The 12,246-nt window shown below is 42.9% G+C and overlaps 2 protein-coding genes across 8 annotated transcripts in view; one reads left to right on the forward strand and one right to left on the reverse strand.

Annotated features, from left to right (window-relative positions):
• The window catches only part of CTNNA1 (catenin alpha 1), a 313,987-nt gene that overhangs the window by 184,525 nt on the left and 117,216 nt on the right, over window positions 1–12,246 (reverse strand). For 4 of the 7 annotated variants that reach the window (XM_070570709.1, XM_008520797.2, XM_070570706.1 and 1 more), the window contains one exon: window positions 8,861–8,941. The exons of 1 other annotated variant lie outside the window; for it this stretch is intronic. In XM_070570709.1, coding sequence (XP_070426810.1) covers window positions 8,861–8,876 — 16 coding nt within the window. In that variant the 5' untranslated portion in view covers window positions 8,877–8,941. Of the gene's footprint in view, window positions 1–8,860; window positions 8,942–9,876; window positions 10,181–10,610; window positions 10,750–12,246 lie in introns of those variants that run through there. 2 more of the 7 variants (XM_070570711.1, XM_070570708.1) reach the window with 2 other exon arrangements.
• LOC103551343 (proline-rich protein HaeIII subfamily 1-like) overlaps window positions 1–12,246 on the forward strand; it is a 53,934-nt gene that overhangs the window by 7,016 nt on the left and 34,672 nt on the right. The window contains exon 3 of the mRNA XM_070571731.1: window positions 8,772–8,844. The gene's annotated coding sequence lies outside the window, so the exon portion shown is untranslated. The remainder of the gene's footprint in view (window positions 1–8,771; window positions 8,845–12,246) is intronic.

Genomic DNA, 12,246 nt, shown 5'->3' on the forward strand with positions numbered 1-12,246 from the left:
TAGTTAACATCTGTGGGTGAAGGTGCCCGCTGTAATTCAAATAATTCAAAGCACTATGGGGGGGGGGAGGGTGGCGGGTGGCAACACGCCGGCCCCTTGGCAGAGTGGTTAAGTTCCTGTGCTCTGGTTCGTCAGCCCACGGTTTCCCCGGTTCGGATCCTGGGTGCAGACATGGCACCACTCATCAGGCCATGCTTGAGGTGGCATCCCACATGCCACAACTAGGACCCACAACTAAAAATATACAGCTGTGTACCAGGGTGCTTTGGGGAAAAAAAGGAAAAATAAAATTTGTGCTAGTGAAGAGATGCTGACAAAGGGCAATAGGACCATGAAGGGAGAGAACAACCTTCAACAGAAAGACAAACCTTGAAAAGGCCATTCTCGGGCGGCCCAGTGGCCAAGTGGTTAAGTTCCCACGCTCTCCTTCAGCGGCCCCGGGTTTCACCGGTTTGGATCCTGGGCATGGACATGGCAGGGCTCATCGGGCCATACTGAGGTGCCCACATAGCAGAGTCAGGAGGACCTGCAACTAGAATATACAACTACGTACTGGGGGGCTTTGGGGAGAAGAAGAAGAAAAAAAAAGATTTGCAATAGATGTTAGCTCAGGTGCCAGTCTTTAAAAAAAAAAAGGCCATTCTTGTCCAACTACACCCCAATTCTGTTACTAGCTTCAGAGTCTTTGCTCTTATGTTCTCCCCTGCTAGGAGTGGCCATGGCTTCCTCTCATTACATTTGGCTACGTCAGAACTTAGTAATCAATCAATAAATATTTGTTTGAACTTACAGGGGACAAAATTAAAGAATTATGCTCCACAACTTTGTATGTACATCATTTCATTCAGGACCAGCTACTTAATTTGCAAGGCCCCATGTTCAAAAATTATTAATAATTTCAAGACAGCATCAGTGGAGCATTAAACCAAGCATTAGGCCTTTCTAAGCATGGGGCGGGGCCCTGCTATCGATTGACTGTTTGTATCCCCCAAAATTCAGATGTTGAAAACCTAATGGCCAAGGTAATGGTATTAGGAGATGGGGGAGCTGTGGGGAGGTGATTAGGTCCTGAGGTCAGAGCCCTCATGAATGAGATTAGTGCCCTTAAAAAAGAGGCTGCAGAGAGATCCTTTGCCCCTTCTGCCATGTGAGGACACAGCAAGAAGGTTCTGACTATGAACCAGGAAGAGAGCTCTCACCAGAACATGACCATGCTGGCGCCTTGATCTTGGACTTTCCAGCCTCCAGAACTGTGAGAAATAAATTTCTGTTGTTTGTAAACTAACCAGCCTGTGATAGTGTGTTTTAGCAGCCCGAATGGACTAAGATTAACAATAAAAGTGCAAGGCTTGTTTTGGGAAAAGAAAGGTCAGATGACCGAAAGAATATGATGAGAGATTTGCAGTGTGCCCTGTAAGCTAAGGGGAGTCAGTTCCCTATCTCTGAGAAACCTTGAAAAGCTTACTAGGGAAGATGAGCATTCACTATGTCCCAGGCACATGCTATGTGTCGGGGGAGCAGCAGTGAACAAAACTGACTTGATCTCTTGTTCTCATACAACTTAAAATGTAATGGAAGAGAGGTATTAAGATAGGTAAACTTGGGGCCAGCCCGGTGGCACAGCGGTTAAGTTCTCATGTTCTGCTTCTCGGTGGCCTGAGGTTCACCAGTTCAGATCCCGGGTGCAGACATGGCACCGCTTGGCACGCCATACTGTGGTAAGCGTCCCACATAGAAAGTAGAGGAAGATGGGCACAGCTGTTAGCTCAGGGCCAGGCTTCCTCAGCAAAAAGAGGAGGACTGGCAGTAGTTAGCTCAGGGCTAATCTTCCTCAAAAAAAAAAAAAACCACAGGTAAACTATTAAAAAGAAGGTCAAGTGTGAAGATAGGGGAGAGATACAAGTAGATTTCGGGGGAAATTAACCTAGTCTGGGGTTCAGTGACCGGAGGAAGTGGCCTTTATGCTGTGACCACTCCAGTCAGACTTTAGTGCTCGCTCCCCACCAAAACTGCCTCTATCAGGGTCCCTGATGACCTCCATGATGCCAAATCCAGTCGTCAGTCTCCGTCCACAGTTGAGTTGTACCATCAGCAGCAGATTACTCTCCTCCTTGAAACATTGTCTTCATTGGGCCTCCAAGGCACCAGGCTCTTCTGATTTTCCTCCAGTCAACGTGGCTGCAACTTCTTAGTCTCCTTTGATGATTCCTTCTAAATCATCCCAGTTTCTAAATGTTAGAACAACAGTTCTCAAAGGGCAATCTGAGGACTCTGGAGACTTTTTCAGGGAGTAATAAGGTTAAAACTATTTTCAGAATATTACTAAAATATCATTTGCCTTTTTGACTCAAAATTCTATCATCGTGTACAGTAGTGTTCCACAGACTGCATGATGTATGATATGGCATCACATGGAATGCAGAAGCAGATCTTAGAATCCAGCTACCTTTTATTAAGCCAGATATTAAAGAGATTTGCAGAAATGGGAAACAATGACACTTCTCCCTGAATTTTGTTTTAGAAAACATTACTTTTCTTTAAAAAATGTTATTTATGATAACATGTAATAGTACAGTAAACATTGGTAGATGAAACACGTAAACAAAAGTTCTTTGTGATCCTCAAAAATTTTTTAAGAATGAAGAAGGATCTTAAGATCAAAAAGTTTAAGAACTGCTGTTAGAGGGGCTGGCCCCATGGCCAAGTGGTTAAGTTCACGCTCCGCTTCGGCGGTACAGGCTTTCACCGGTTGGAATCCTGGGCGCAGACATGGCACTGCTCATCAAGCCAGGCTGAGGCAGCATCCCACATGCCACAACTAGAAGGACCCACAACTAAAAATATACAACTATGTACCTGGGGGGCTTTGGGAGAAAAAGGAAAAATAAAATCTTAAAAAAAAAAGAACTGCTGTTCGAGTGTCCCAGGGCTCCATCCTTGGACCTCCTTTTCCATCTGCCATCAACCCACTGGTGATCTCATCCAGTCTTTTAGTTTCCATATGCTGACAACTCCAGTTTATATCTCAACCTGAACCTTTCCCCTGAATTCTAAACTCCCATCGCCAGCTCCCTGCTTGATACCACCGTTTGGATATCCAGTAGGTATCTAGGCATCTCACACTTTATATGTCTATACATCCAAACTGATTTCCTGAAACCTCTGTCCAAACCTGCTGATCCTACACTTTTCTTCATTTCATTAAGTGACAACTCCATTCTTCTGAGTTGTTTAGGCCCAAACCTTTGGAGTCATCCTTGACTATATTCTTTTTCTCGCATGTTTCATATCTGATATTTCAGCAAATCCTGTGCTTCTACCTTCAAAATAGATTCAGAGTCCACCAACTTTTTACCATCTCCACTGTTGCCATCTTGAGTCAAGCCATCATCCTCACTTAGCTTGAATTTCACAGGAGCCTCATAACTGGTCTCCCTGCTTCTGCCCTCGTCTCCCTCAGTTTAGTCCCAATTCAGCAGCTGGAGTGCTGTGAAAATATAAGTCCAAATATGTCTCTCCTCTCCTGCCCAAAAGCTCCGATGGCTCCTATCTCACTCCTAGTAAAAGGCAAGGTCCTTATAAGGGCCTCCAGAGCTCATCTGCCCCCACACACTCGGACACACTGGCCTCCTTACTATTCCTGGAACTCAGCAGGCAGGCTCTCGCCTCAGGGCCTTTGCTTTCTGTCTCTAATGCTCTCCTCCAAAAGCTGCCTGACTCACTCCCTCACCTCCCCCAGGTCTTTGCGCTCAGGGGTCACTTTCTTAGTGAGACTTCCTCTTGGCCACCTTATCTAAAATTGCAGCCCCTTCCCTCAATATCCCATCCCTCCTTCCTTGCTTTATTTTTCTCCTTAGGGTGTATCACCATCTGACATATAAAGTTGTATATTTATATTTATATATTTTTTTAACTTATTGTTTTCTCCTGTCTTCCTCTTACTAGAATTTAAGCCTTCAATTTTTGTCTGTTTTGTTCAGTGCTATGTCCCTATCACGCCTGGCACATAGCAGGTCCCTCAGTAAATATGTGTTAAATGAATGAAAGCATGAATAAATGGGATCTAGAAAATACACTGACAAGGTGAATTGGGAGGGAAGGAAAAAGTTTGATTCTAGACCAACAGACGAGCAAGTTTGAAGGCCCTGCGTCCCATTCCAGGAAAAGAAGTTCTGTGATTTTGGGAGCTGGTGAGGTAGGCAGGGGCCAGACTGGAGAGGGCTTTGTAAGGCCTTAGACTTTATTGTGAGGGGAATGGGGCGCCATAAAGGATTTTAAACAAAGAGAGAACGTGATCATATTTTGTTTTTAAAACATTCACTTTGGAAAAAAGCAGATTGTAAAGCAATACACATAATACCTCATTTATGTTTGAACAATGTATACATATTTGTTTTAATGCTCTTTTCTCATAACAGCTGAGCCATTTAAAACGTATCATCTGTTCAAAATCCTCCAGTTCTTCCCATCTCACTCTGAATAAAATCTACATGATCTTGCCTAGCAACTTTAGACCCATCTTCAACTTTTTCCTCTCCATCTTTCCACTCCAGCCCATGCTGGGGTCCTAGACATTCCTGTAACACATCAACCACTTTCCTGTCTCAGGACATTTGCATTTCTAGTTCCCTCTCCTTGGAATGATCTTCCTCTAGACAGCCCCTTGGCTCACTCTATCACTTCTTTCAGATCTCTGCTCAAATGTCACCTTGTCCAAGAGGCTGTCCCTAACCACCCTTGGTAAAATAACACCAGTACCCAGTTGCCTTCCCTCCCCTCTCCATTTTATTTCTTTACCCTGCCGTATTTCATAGCACTTGTCAACACCTAACACGTTATATGGTTATTTATTTACTTATAGTCTGTCTTCCCCATTAGAATGTAAGCTTCATTAAAGCAGGTATTTTTCTCTACTGTTCACTGTTTTGACTCCAGCACCTAGAACTGGCGGGTAACAGGCACTCAACTGAATGAATAGTTAGGAGTCTGTAAGAACACACAGTAAGGTGTTACAGTGGTCACCTGCAAGGAGAGGAATAGGAGCACTTCTAAGTTTACTGTGAATAGGATAATATATAACATATAAGTATAATGGGATGGAAAGAAGTAGGTAGATTTGGGAGCTATACAAAAGGACAGAGGATCCTAGGTCTTGCCAGTGGGTTGGATGTGGAGGTTTCTGCTTTGAGCAGCTGAGGAAATAGTGGTGCCATTTACGCAGATGGAGAGCCTTGGAGGTAAAGTAGATGGGGATGGGGGTGGAAAGTAATGCAGACAAAGAGCTATCTTTGGTCATGCTTTGGTCATGTTTTTGTGCCTACCAAACGTCTCAGAGGAGATATCCTGTAGACAGGGACATATCCAAATCTAAACTCAGGAAAGGCCCAAGTGGAGCTAGAGATGTGGGTCATCTGCACCTGGAGAATGTGCGGCAAGAAGAGGTGGAGGCCCAGGACCAACATTTACGAGGAAGAGGAGCCAGAACAGAAGATTGAGTTGCCCTCTGCAGCCCCAGAGCCCTCCTTTCCTTTCCTAAAATGCACCAATTCCTTTCCCACATCAGAGTCTTAGCATTTGCTGCACCCTCTATTTCAGCCTGTCTCCTTCTCAGTCTTTTTTTGTTCTGTTTTGTTTGTTTGTTTTCTGCTGAGGAAGATTCACCCTGAGCTAACATGCACTGCCAATCTTCCTCGTTTTGTACGTGAGCCACATACAAAACACCACCACAGCATGGTCACTAACAGACAAGTGGCGTAGCTCTGTGCCCAGGAACCGAAGCCAGGCAGCCTAAGCAGAAGGTGCCGAACTTAACCACTAGGCCACCAGGGCTGGCCTCAGTCTTTTTTTTTTTTTAGTTAAATATTTATTTAGTGGCTACGTATATATTGGATTTTTGAGATCACTTATACTGGGTTTTTTTTTTCAATCTTTTCAGTGAGTTTTTTCCCTAAGACTTTACTTTTTTAGAGCAGTTTTATGTTCACAGCAAAATTGAGAGAAAGATGCTATACCACTACTGGGTATCTATCCAAAGAACATGAAATCAACAATTCAAAGAGACTTATGAACCTCTCTGTTCACTGCAGCACTATTCAACATAGCCAAGAGGTGGAAGCAACCCAAGTGCCCATTGACTGATGATTGGATAAAGAAGATGTGGTATACATACATATATATATAATGGAATACTACTCAGCCATAAAAAGAGACAAAATCATCCCATTTGCAACAACATGGAAGGACCTTGAGGGTATTCTGTTAAGTGAAATAAGCCAAGCAGAGAAAGATAAACACCAGATGATTTCACTCATATGTGGAAGATAAACACATGGACAAAGAGAACAGTTCAGTGGTTACCAAGGGAAGGGGGTTGGGGGGTGGGGACAAAAGATGAAGGGACACACTTATATGGTGACAGACAAGTAATAATGTACAACTGAAATTTCAAAATGTTGTAAACTAGTATAACCTCAATAAAAATAAATAGAAACTGAGAAAGAGAGAGACAGAGATTTCTCATATACCCCTTCTTCCCACACCTGCACAGGCTCTCCCATTATCAATATTCCCCACGAGAGTGGTATGTTTGTTAAATTGATGAAGCCACATTGATACATCATAATCACCCAAAGTCTGTAGTTTACAATACAGTTTACTCTTGGTGTTGTACATTCTATGGATTTGGACAAATGTATATTAACATGTATCCATCATTATAGTATCATGCAAAGTATTTTTACTTTGTATTTGTCCTGAAAATCTTCTGTGCTCTGCCTATTCACTCCTCACCCCCTTCTCATTCTTGAAGGCCAATGTTGACATCACCTGGTCAGAGAGGCCTTCCCTGACTACACCCCCCATACCTCAGTCACTTTCTACCACATTACTGTATTTCTATTCCTTTGTTTGTTGGTTTTTGAGGAAGATCAGCCCTGAGCTACCATCTGCTCCCAATCCTCCTCTTTTTGCTGAGGAAGACTGGCCCTGAGCTAACATCCGTGCCCATCTTCCTCTACTTTATATGTGGGATGCCTACCACAGCATGGCTTGCCAAGCGGTGCCATATCCACACCCGGGATCTGAACCGGCGAACCCCGAGCCACCAAGAAGCAGAACATTGCGCCACTGGGCAGGCCCCCGATACATTTCTATTCTTTATAGCACTCATCCCTCTCTAAACTTGTCTTGTTTGTCTGCTGGTTTATTTTCTATCTCCTCCGTGAGACTGTAAGCTCCATGAGGACAGGGAGCTTGTCTGACTTTTTCACTTATCTGTTCCTATAATTTAGCATAGTGCCTAGAACATAAAATGGACTTTAAAAAATATTTGCAGAAAGAATGACCTGCCATAGATATAGAAGGAAAATCAAGTGTCATTGAAGCCAAGGAGTTGGTCACTAATGTCAATTGATGAAATTTGGGTTGAAACTTCAGATTTCAACTTACTTTAGGTTCCTGAACATAGTGCACATAATCACAAGGGTTAAGGCTGCACCAAGAATGTTAAGGAAAAAATAATTTAAAAAGTCAATCAGGGGGCCGGCTCCGTGGCCGAGTGGTTAAGTTCGCACACTCCACTGTGGTGGCCCAGGGTTCGGATCCTTGAGCGCAGACATGGCACCGCTCGTCAGGCCACGTTGAGGTGGCGTCCCACATCCCACAACTAGAAGGACCTGCAACTAAGAAATACAACTATGTACAGGGGTGGTTTGGGGAGATAAAGCAGAAAAAAAAAAAGAGAGATTGGCAACAGTTGTTAGCCCAGGTGCCAATCTTTAAAAAAAAAAAAGTCAATCAGCTGAGGTTGGCCTGGTGGCATAGTAGTTAAGTTCACACACTCCACTTCAGTGGTCCAGGGTTCACTTGTTCAGATCCTGGGCACAGACCTACACAACACTCATCAAGCCATGCTGTGGCAGCGTTCCACATAGAAGAACTAGAAGGACTTACAGCTAAGATATACAACTATGTACTGGGGCTTTGGGGAGAAAAAAAGAGGAAGATTGGCAACAGATGTTAGCTCAGGGCCAATCTTCCTCACAAAAAAAAGAAAGTCAATCAGCAAGAATGTATGGAATATTCTAAAAGTAACACAAAATAATGTCAAAATGTCCATAAAGATGAACTATCAGGAATCATTTTTGAGGGGCTGGTCCAGTGGCACAGTGAGTAAGATCCCCCGTTCCACTCCTCGGCAGCCCGGGGTTCACAGGTTTGAATCCCAGGTGCGGACATGGCACCGCTTGGCAAAAGGCATGCTGTGGAAGGTGTCCCACGTATAAAGTAGAGGAAGATGGGCATGGATGTTAGCTCAGGGCCAGTCTTCCTCAGCAAAAAGAAGAGGATTGGCAGTAGTTAGCTCAGAGCTAATCTTCCTCAAAAAAAAAAAGGAATCATTTTTAAGATTCTCTACATTATGAGGGCTTCATTATTATTATTTAAGATTTTGTTTTTCCTTTTTCTCCCCAAAGCACCCCCTATACCTAGTACATATATTGTAAAAATAAATATATTTTTAGTTGTGAGTCCTTCTAGTTGTGGCATGTGGGATGCCACCTCAGCATGGCTTGATGAGTGATGCCATGTCTGCGCCCAGGATCCGAACCAGCGAAACCCTGGGCCCTGAAGTGGAGCACGTGAACTTAACTACTCGGCCATGGGGCTGGCCCCGATGAGGGCTTCATTATTATTTATCTACATCGTGCTGGTAAATAGCTTTACAATTTACAAACTACTTTCCTGAATGTTATCTTGTTTGAGGCACTCTGCAGCCCATAAGGAAGGCAGAACCAAAACGAGTGAAGATCCAAGAATGGTGAAGACCTGGCAGCTTTGGAATAAAAGGTTGGAAAATCTTTACCTCTTGTTGTGGCCATGAAATGATGAGCATTCCTCCCCCATGAAGTTCCATAGAAGCGATCCAAGAGACTCTTGGCTTAGCCTGGAGAAAGCCAACAAAGAGCATAGATTTGGACAAGAGTCAGTAAAAACTAAAGGTAAAACCAAAGTGTGGGACCACCTCAGGGTCAAGTGTTTGGATGCCTGGGGCCCTAGTTGCGATTCATTTCCTTTTCAGATGAGTAGGGGAAAAGCAGTAAAGCCCTGCCCAGCCTGGCAGTTTTGTCCATTAGCTCAGCTAACTTCACGGTATTTTCTTCATTTCTGTGTAGCTCAGTCATTCTCAACTCTAGCTGCACGTTAGAATCATCTGGAGAGCTTTTTAAACATATGATAGCCAGGCACCACCCCCAGAGGTTTGGATTTACCTGTTCTTAGGTAGAAACTAAGTGTTTTTTAAATCTCCTGGTGATTCTAAAGTGCAGCCAGAGTTGAGAATCACTAATAACTAGTCTAAGCCTGGGCAGAAAACAGAGTCAAGTCAAATATACTTAAAACTCATTCATTAATTCATTTGTTCATACAACAATAATTATTTTAACACTCAACGATTAAAAATAATAATCTCATATTTACTAAGTCTTTGGTATATGCCAAGCTCTGTACTAAAAGCGTCACATGTCATCCAAGCCTCTCAATGATCCTAAGGTAGTTACTGTTGCACTCCTCAGTCTATAAATGAGACAACAGAGGGTTGGGTCACATTGGGAGTGTGTGGCAGTGCTGGGACCCAGATCTGCCAGAATCCAGAAGCCAACTTTTACAACCCCCATTTAGCTTCTGAAATGTTAATGGCTTTTAAAAACTCTTTGCTGAAAAGCCCCATTCAAAATAGGCTCCATGTCAAGACTATACCATTGCCAGAGGTAACTTAAATGCCTGGTGGTTATGCTATGTTTTGTCTTCTTGCACAGCTTGAAGCAGTTTGACAAGTGGGGCTGGGTGTGGGTTTGAGGGACGCTCAGGACAGGAGCTTACCTGTATCCTTTCCAAGCCTCTTCTAATAGAGGATGCTGTTGGCCTTAACCAGTGAGTTAAGTTTTAAATAAAAGAACCAAACTTAGCCCCTTGACACTTATGAAACACGTGTAAGGTTCTTTTTATTCGTGTTATTCATCTTCCCTGCAGAAACTGAAATCAAGATTTAGTTCTTAAAATTAGTCAGCAATGCGTGTTCATGATTCTTTCCTCTCTGATATGATCAAAGATGTGTACTCAAAAACAAACACTTCTCGCCCCTTTCATGCTCATATTTTTGTTGATAACCATGGAGAAAAAGAAGCTGAAAGGAGAAAAGTTAAAAACTGTGACAACCAAGCAAAATTATAACTAAAAAGCAGTCTTAAAAAGGGGAGGGGGAAAAGGGAGGGGGAAAAGGGAGGGGGTTGTGCTTTATCCTTCTGTTTAAAGTATCAGTGGGCTTCATTATGGAAACCTGGTTCTTTGTAGTCACCATTCTAAAAATTCTTTTTTTGTCTGGCATTTTTAGATTTTTATAGGAGTATGAAAAGTGCTATCAAAATAAGAATTGTTGCATTGTAATATAAATTAAATTAATATATTTTAGATCTCAGGTGTATTGGCAAATGAGTCATTTGGCTCCATTCATTGCTTCTGTTGCCTAACAACAATTTTTTCTAAATTCCAACAAACTTTGAGAAAAAGAAAATCTTGGAACAGAGCAGAGAGATAGATCTGCCAGGAATCTTTACATTGCCCGCGTAGGTCCTCATATAGGTTTTCTGCATACAAGAGAACTTAAAGTGGAAGCTGGGACAGCCTTTGTTTTTGGTTTACCCAGAGTGAATTTCATTCTGGGTTGACTGGAGTCAGGATGGCTGAGTAGGTCCTGGGATTCCTGGATTCCATGAGCTCACAGTGGAGTCTGGCAAACCTACATTCCATCCTGGCTCCCTCCATCAGTTCTTACCAGTCCAGCTTCTTTCTTTCTTTAATCACAACAGATCACTTTTCTGTCTGCCTATGAGTCTGGTAGGACCTGCCCCTCCATTACAGAAGGCTATTATCATATTCATTCATTCTTCCATTCGTTTGCTCAATCAACAAATATTTTGGAGCGCCTGCTATGTGACATGCATTGTACTAGACCCTGGAGAAACAGTAGTGGGCAGCCCTCATGAAATTTACATTCTAGAGAGGGAGAAAGACAGTAAGTAGTTAATAATTAAATGAACAGTATGATTTCAGATCGGGGTAAGTGTTAAGAGTGATGGGGAGGAGGTGTGCTCATCTAGATAGAGGGGTCAGGAAGGGACTCTCCAAAAAGGTGATGTTTGAGCTGAGACTTGAATGACCAGAACGAGCCCCCCGTGATAGAGTGGAATGTCCCAGAGGAGTAAATAGCAAATGTAAAAGCCCTAGGGTAGGAATAAGCCTGGCATATTCAAGGAACAGAAGAAAGGCCAGTGTGCTGCAGGGTAGTAAATGAGGAAAAGAGTAGTACTAGATGAGGTAAGAGACTAGGCAGGGGCCAAATCATTTAAGACCTTGTAGATTTATTTTATTTATTTTTATTTATTTTTTTTATTTTTTTGAGGATGGTAAGGAGTTTGACTTGTCCTTTAAGAGCAATGGGAAGCCCATGGGGGATTAACAAGTGGAGTGAACATGATCTGATTTGTATTTTCAAAAGGTCGTTTTGACTGCTGTATTAAGAATGAAGTGTAAGGGAACATGAATGAATGCCTATCATCATTCATTCATTTATTCATCTATTCAGAAATATCTTTTGAGAGCCTAATTGCCAGGCAGTGTGTCAAGCACTGGGAAATCATGGTGGGCAAAACATCATTCCTCCCCTCAAGGAGCTTACTAGACAGCTGGAGAGTCAGAGAAGTATAGAGGCTCTTATGCTATAACGAGCTAAGTGCTGGGCTGGGAGTAATCTCCATGTGTCAAGGGAACCCAGAGGAATTCATTCATTCATTCAGTCAGTCAGTCATTCATTTAGTAAATATTTATGTGCCAAGCTCTTGGGATACAGTGGTGAACTAAACAGACAAGGCACATACCCCCATGATGTTTACAGATTACTGGAGGAGACAGACCTTAATTAAACATTCTCACAGACCTGTCATTACCTATTGTGATATGAGCCATGAAAGAAAAAAAATGTGAGAATGTATAAGAGGGGAGCCTGGTATAGTCTGGAAGGACTCAGGAGGCCTGAAAGATGAGTTTCAGGTAAATAGTTAAGTAGGTAAAAAAGGAGAGGAAGGTTGTCAATTTTTTTTCCAAAGCTGGCAAAAAAAAAGGAGGGGAAGGGTGCTGTGGGACCACTGAGCTTCAGCCCCAGCTCTGTAGGTCAGGAAAGACTTTCTGACATCT

The sequence above is a fragment of the Equus przewalskii genome, chromosome 13, assembly GCF_037783145.1.
Source record: "Equus przewalskii isolate Varuska chromosome 13, EquPr2, whole genome shotgun sequence".
Classification (NCBI taxonomy): Eukaryota; Metazoa; Chordata; class Mammalia; order Perissodactyla; family Equidae; genus Equus; species Equus przewalskii.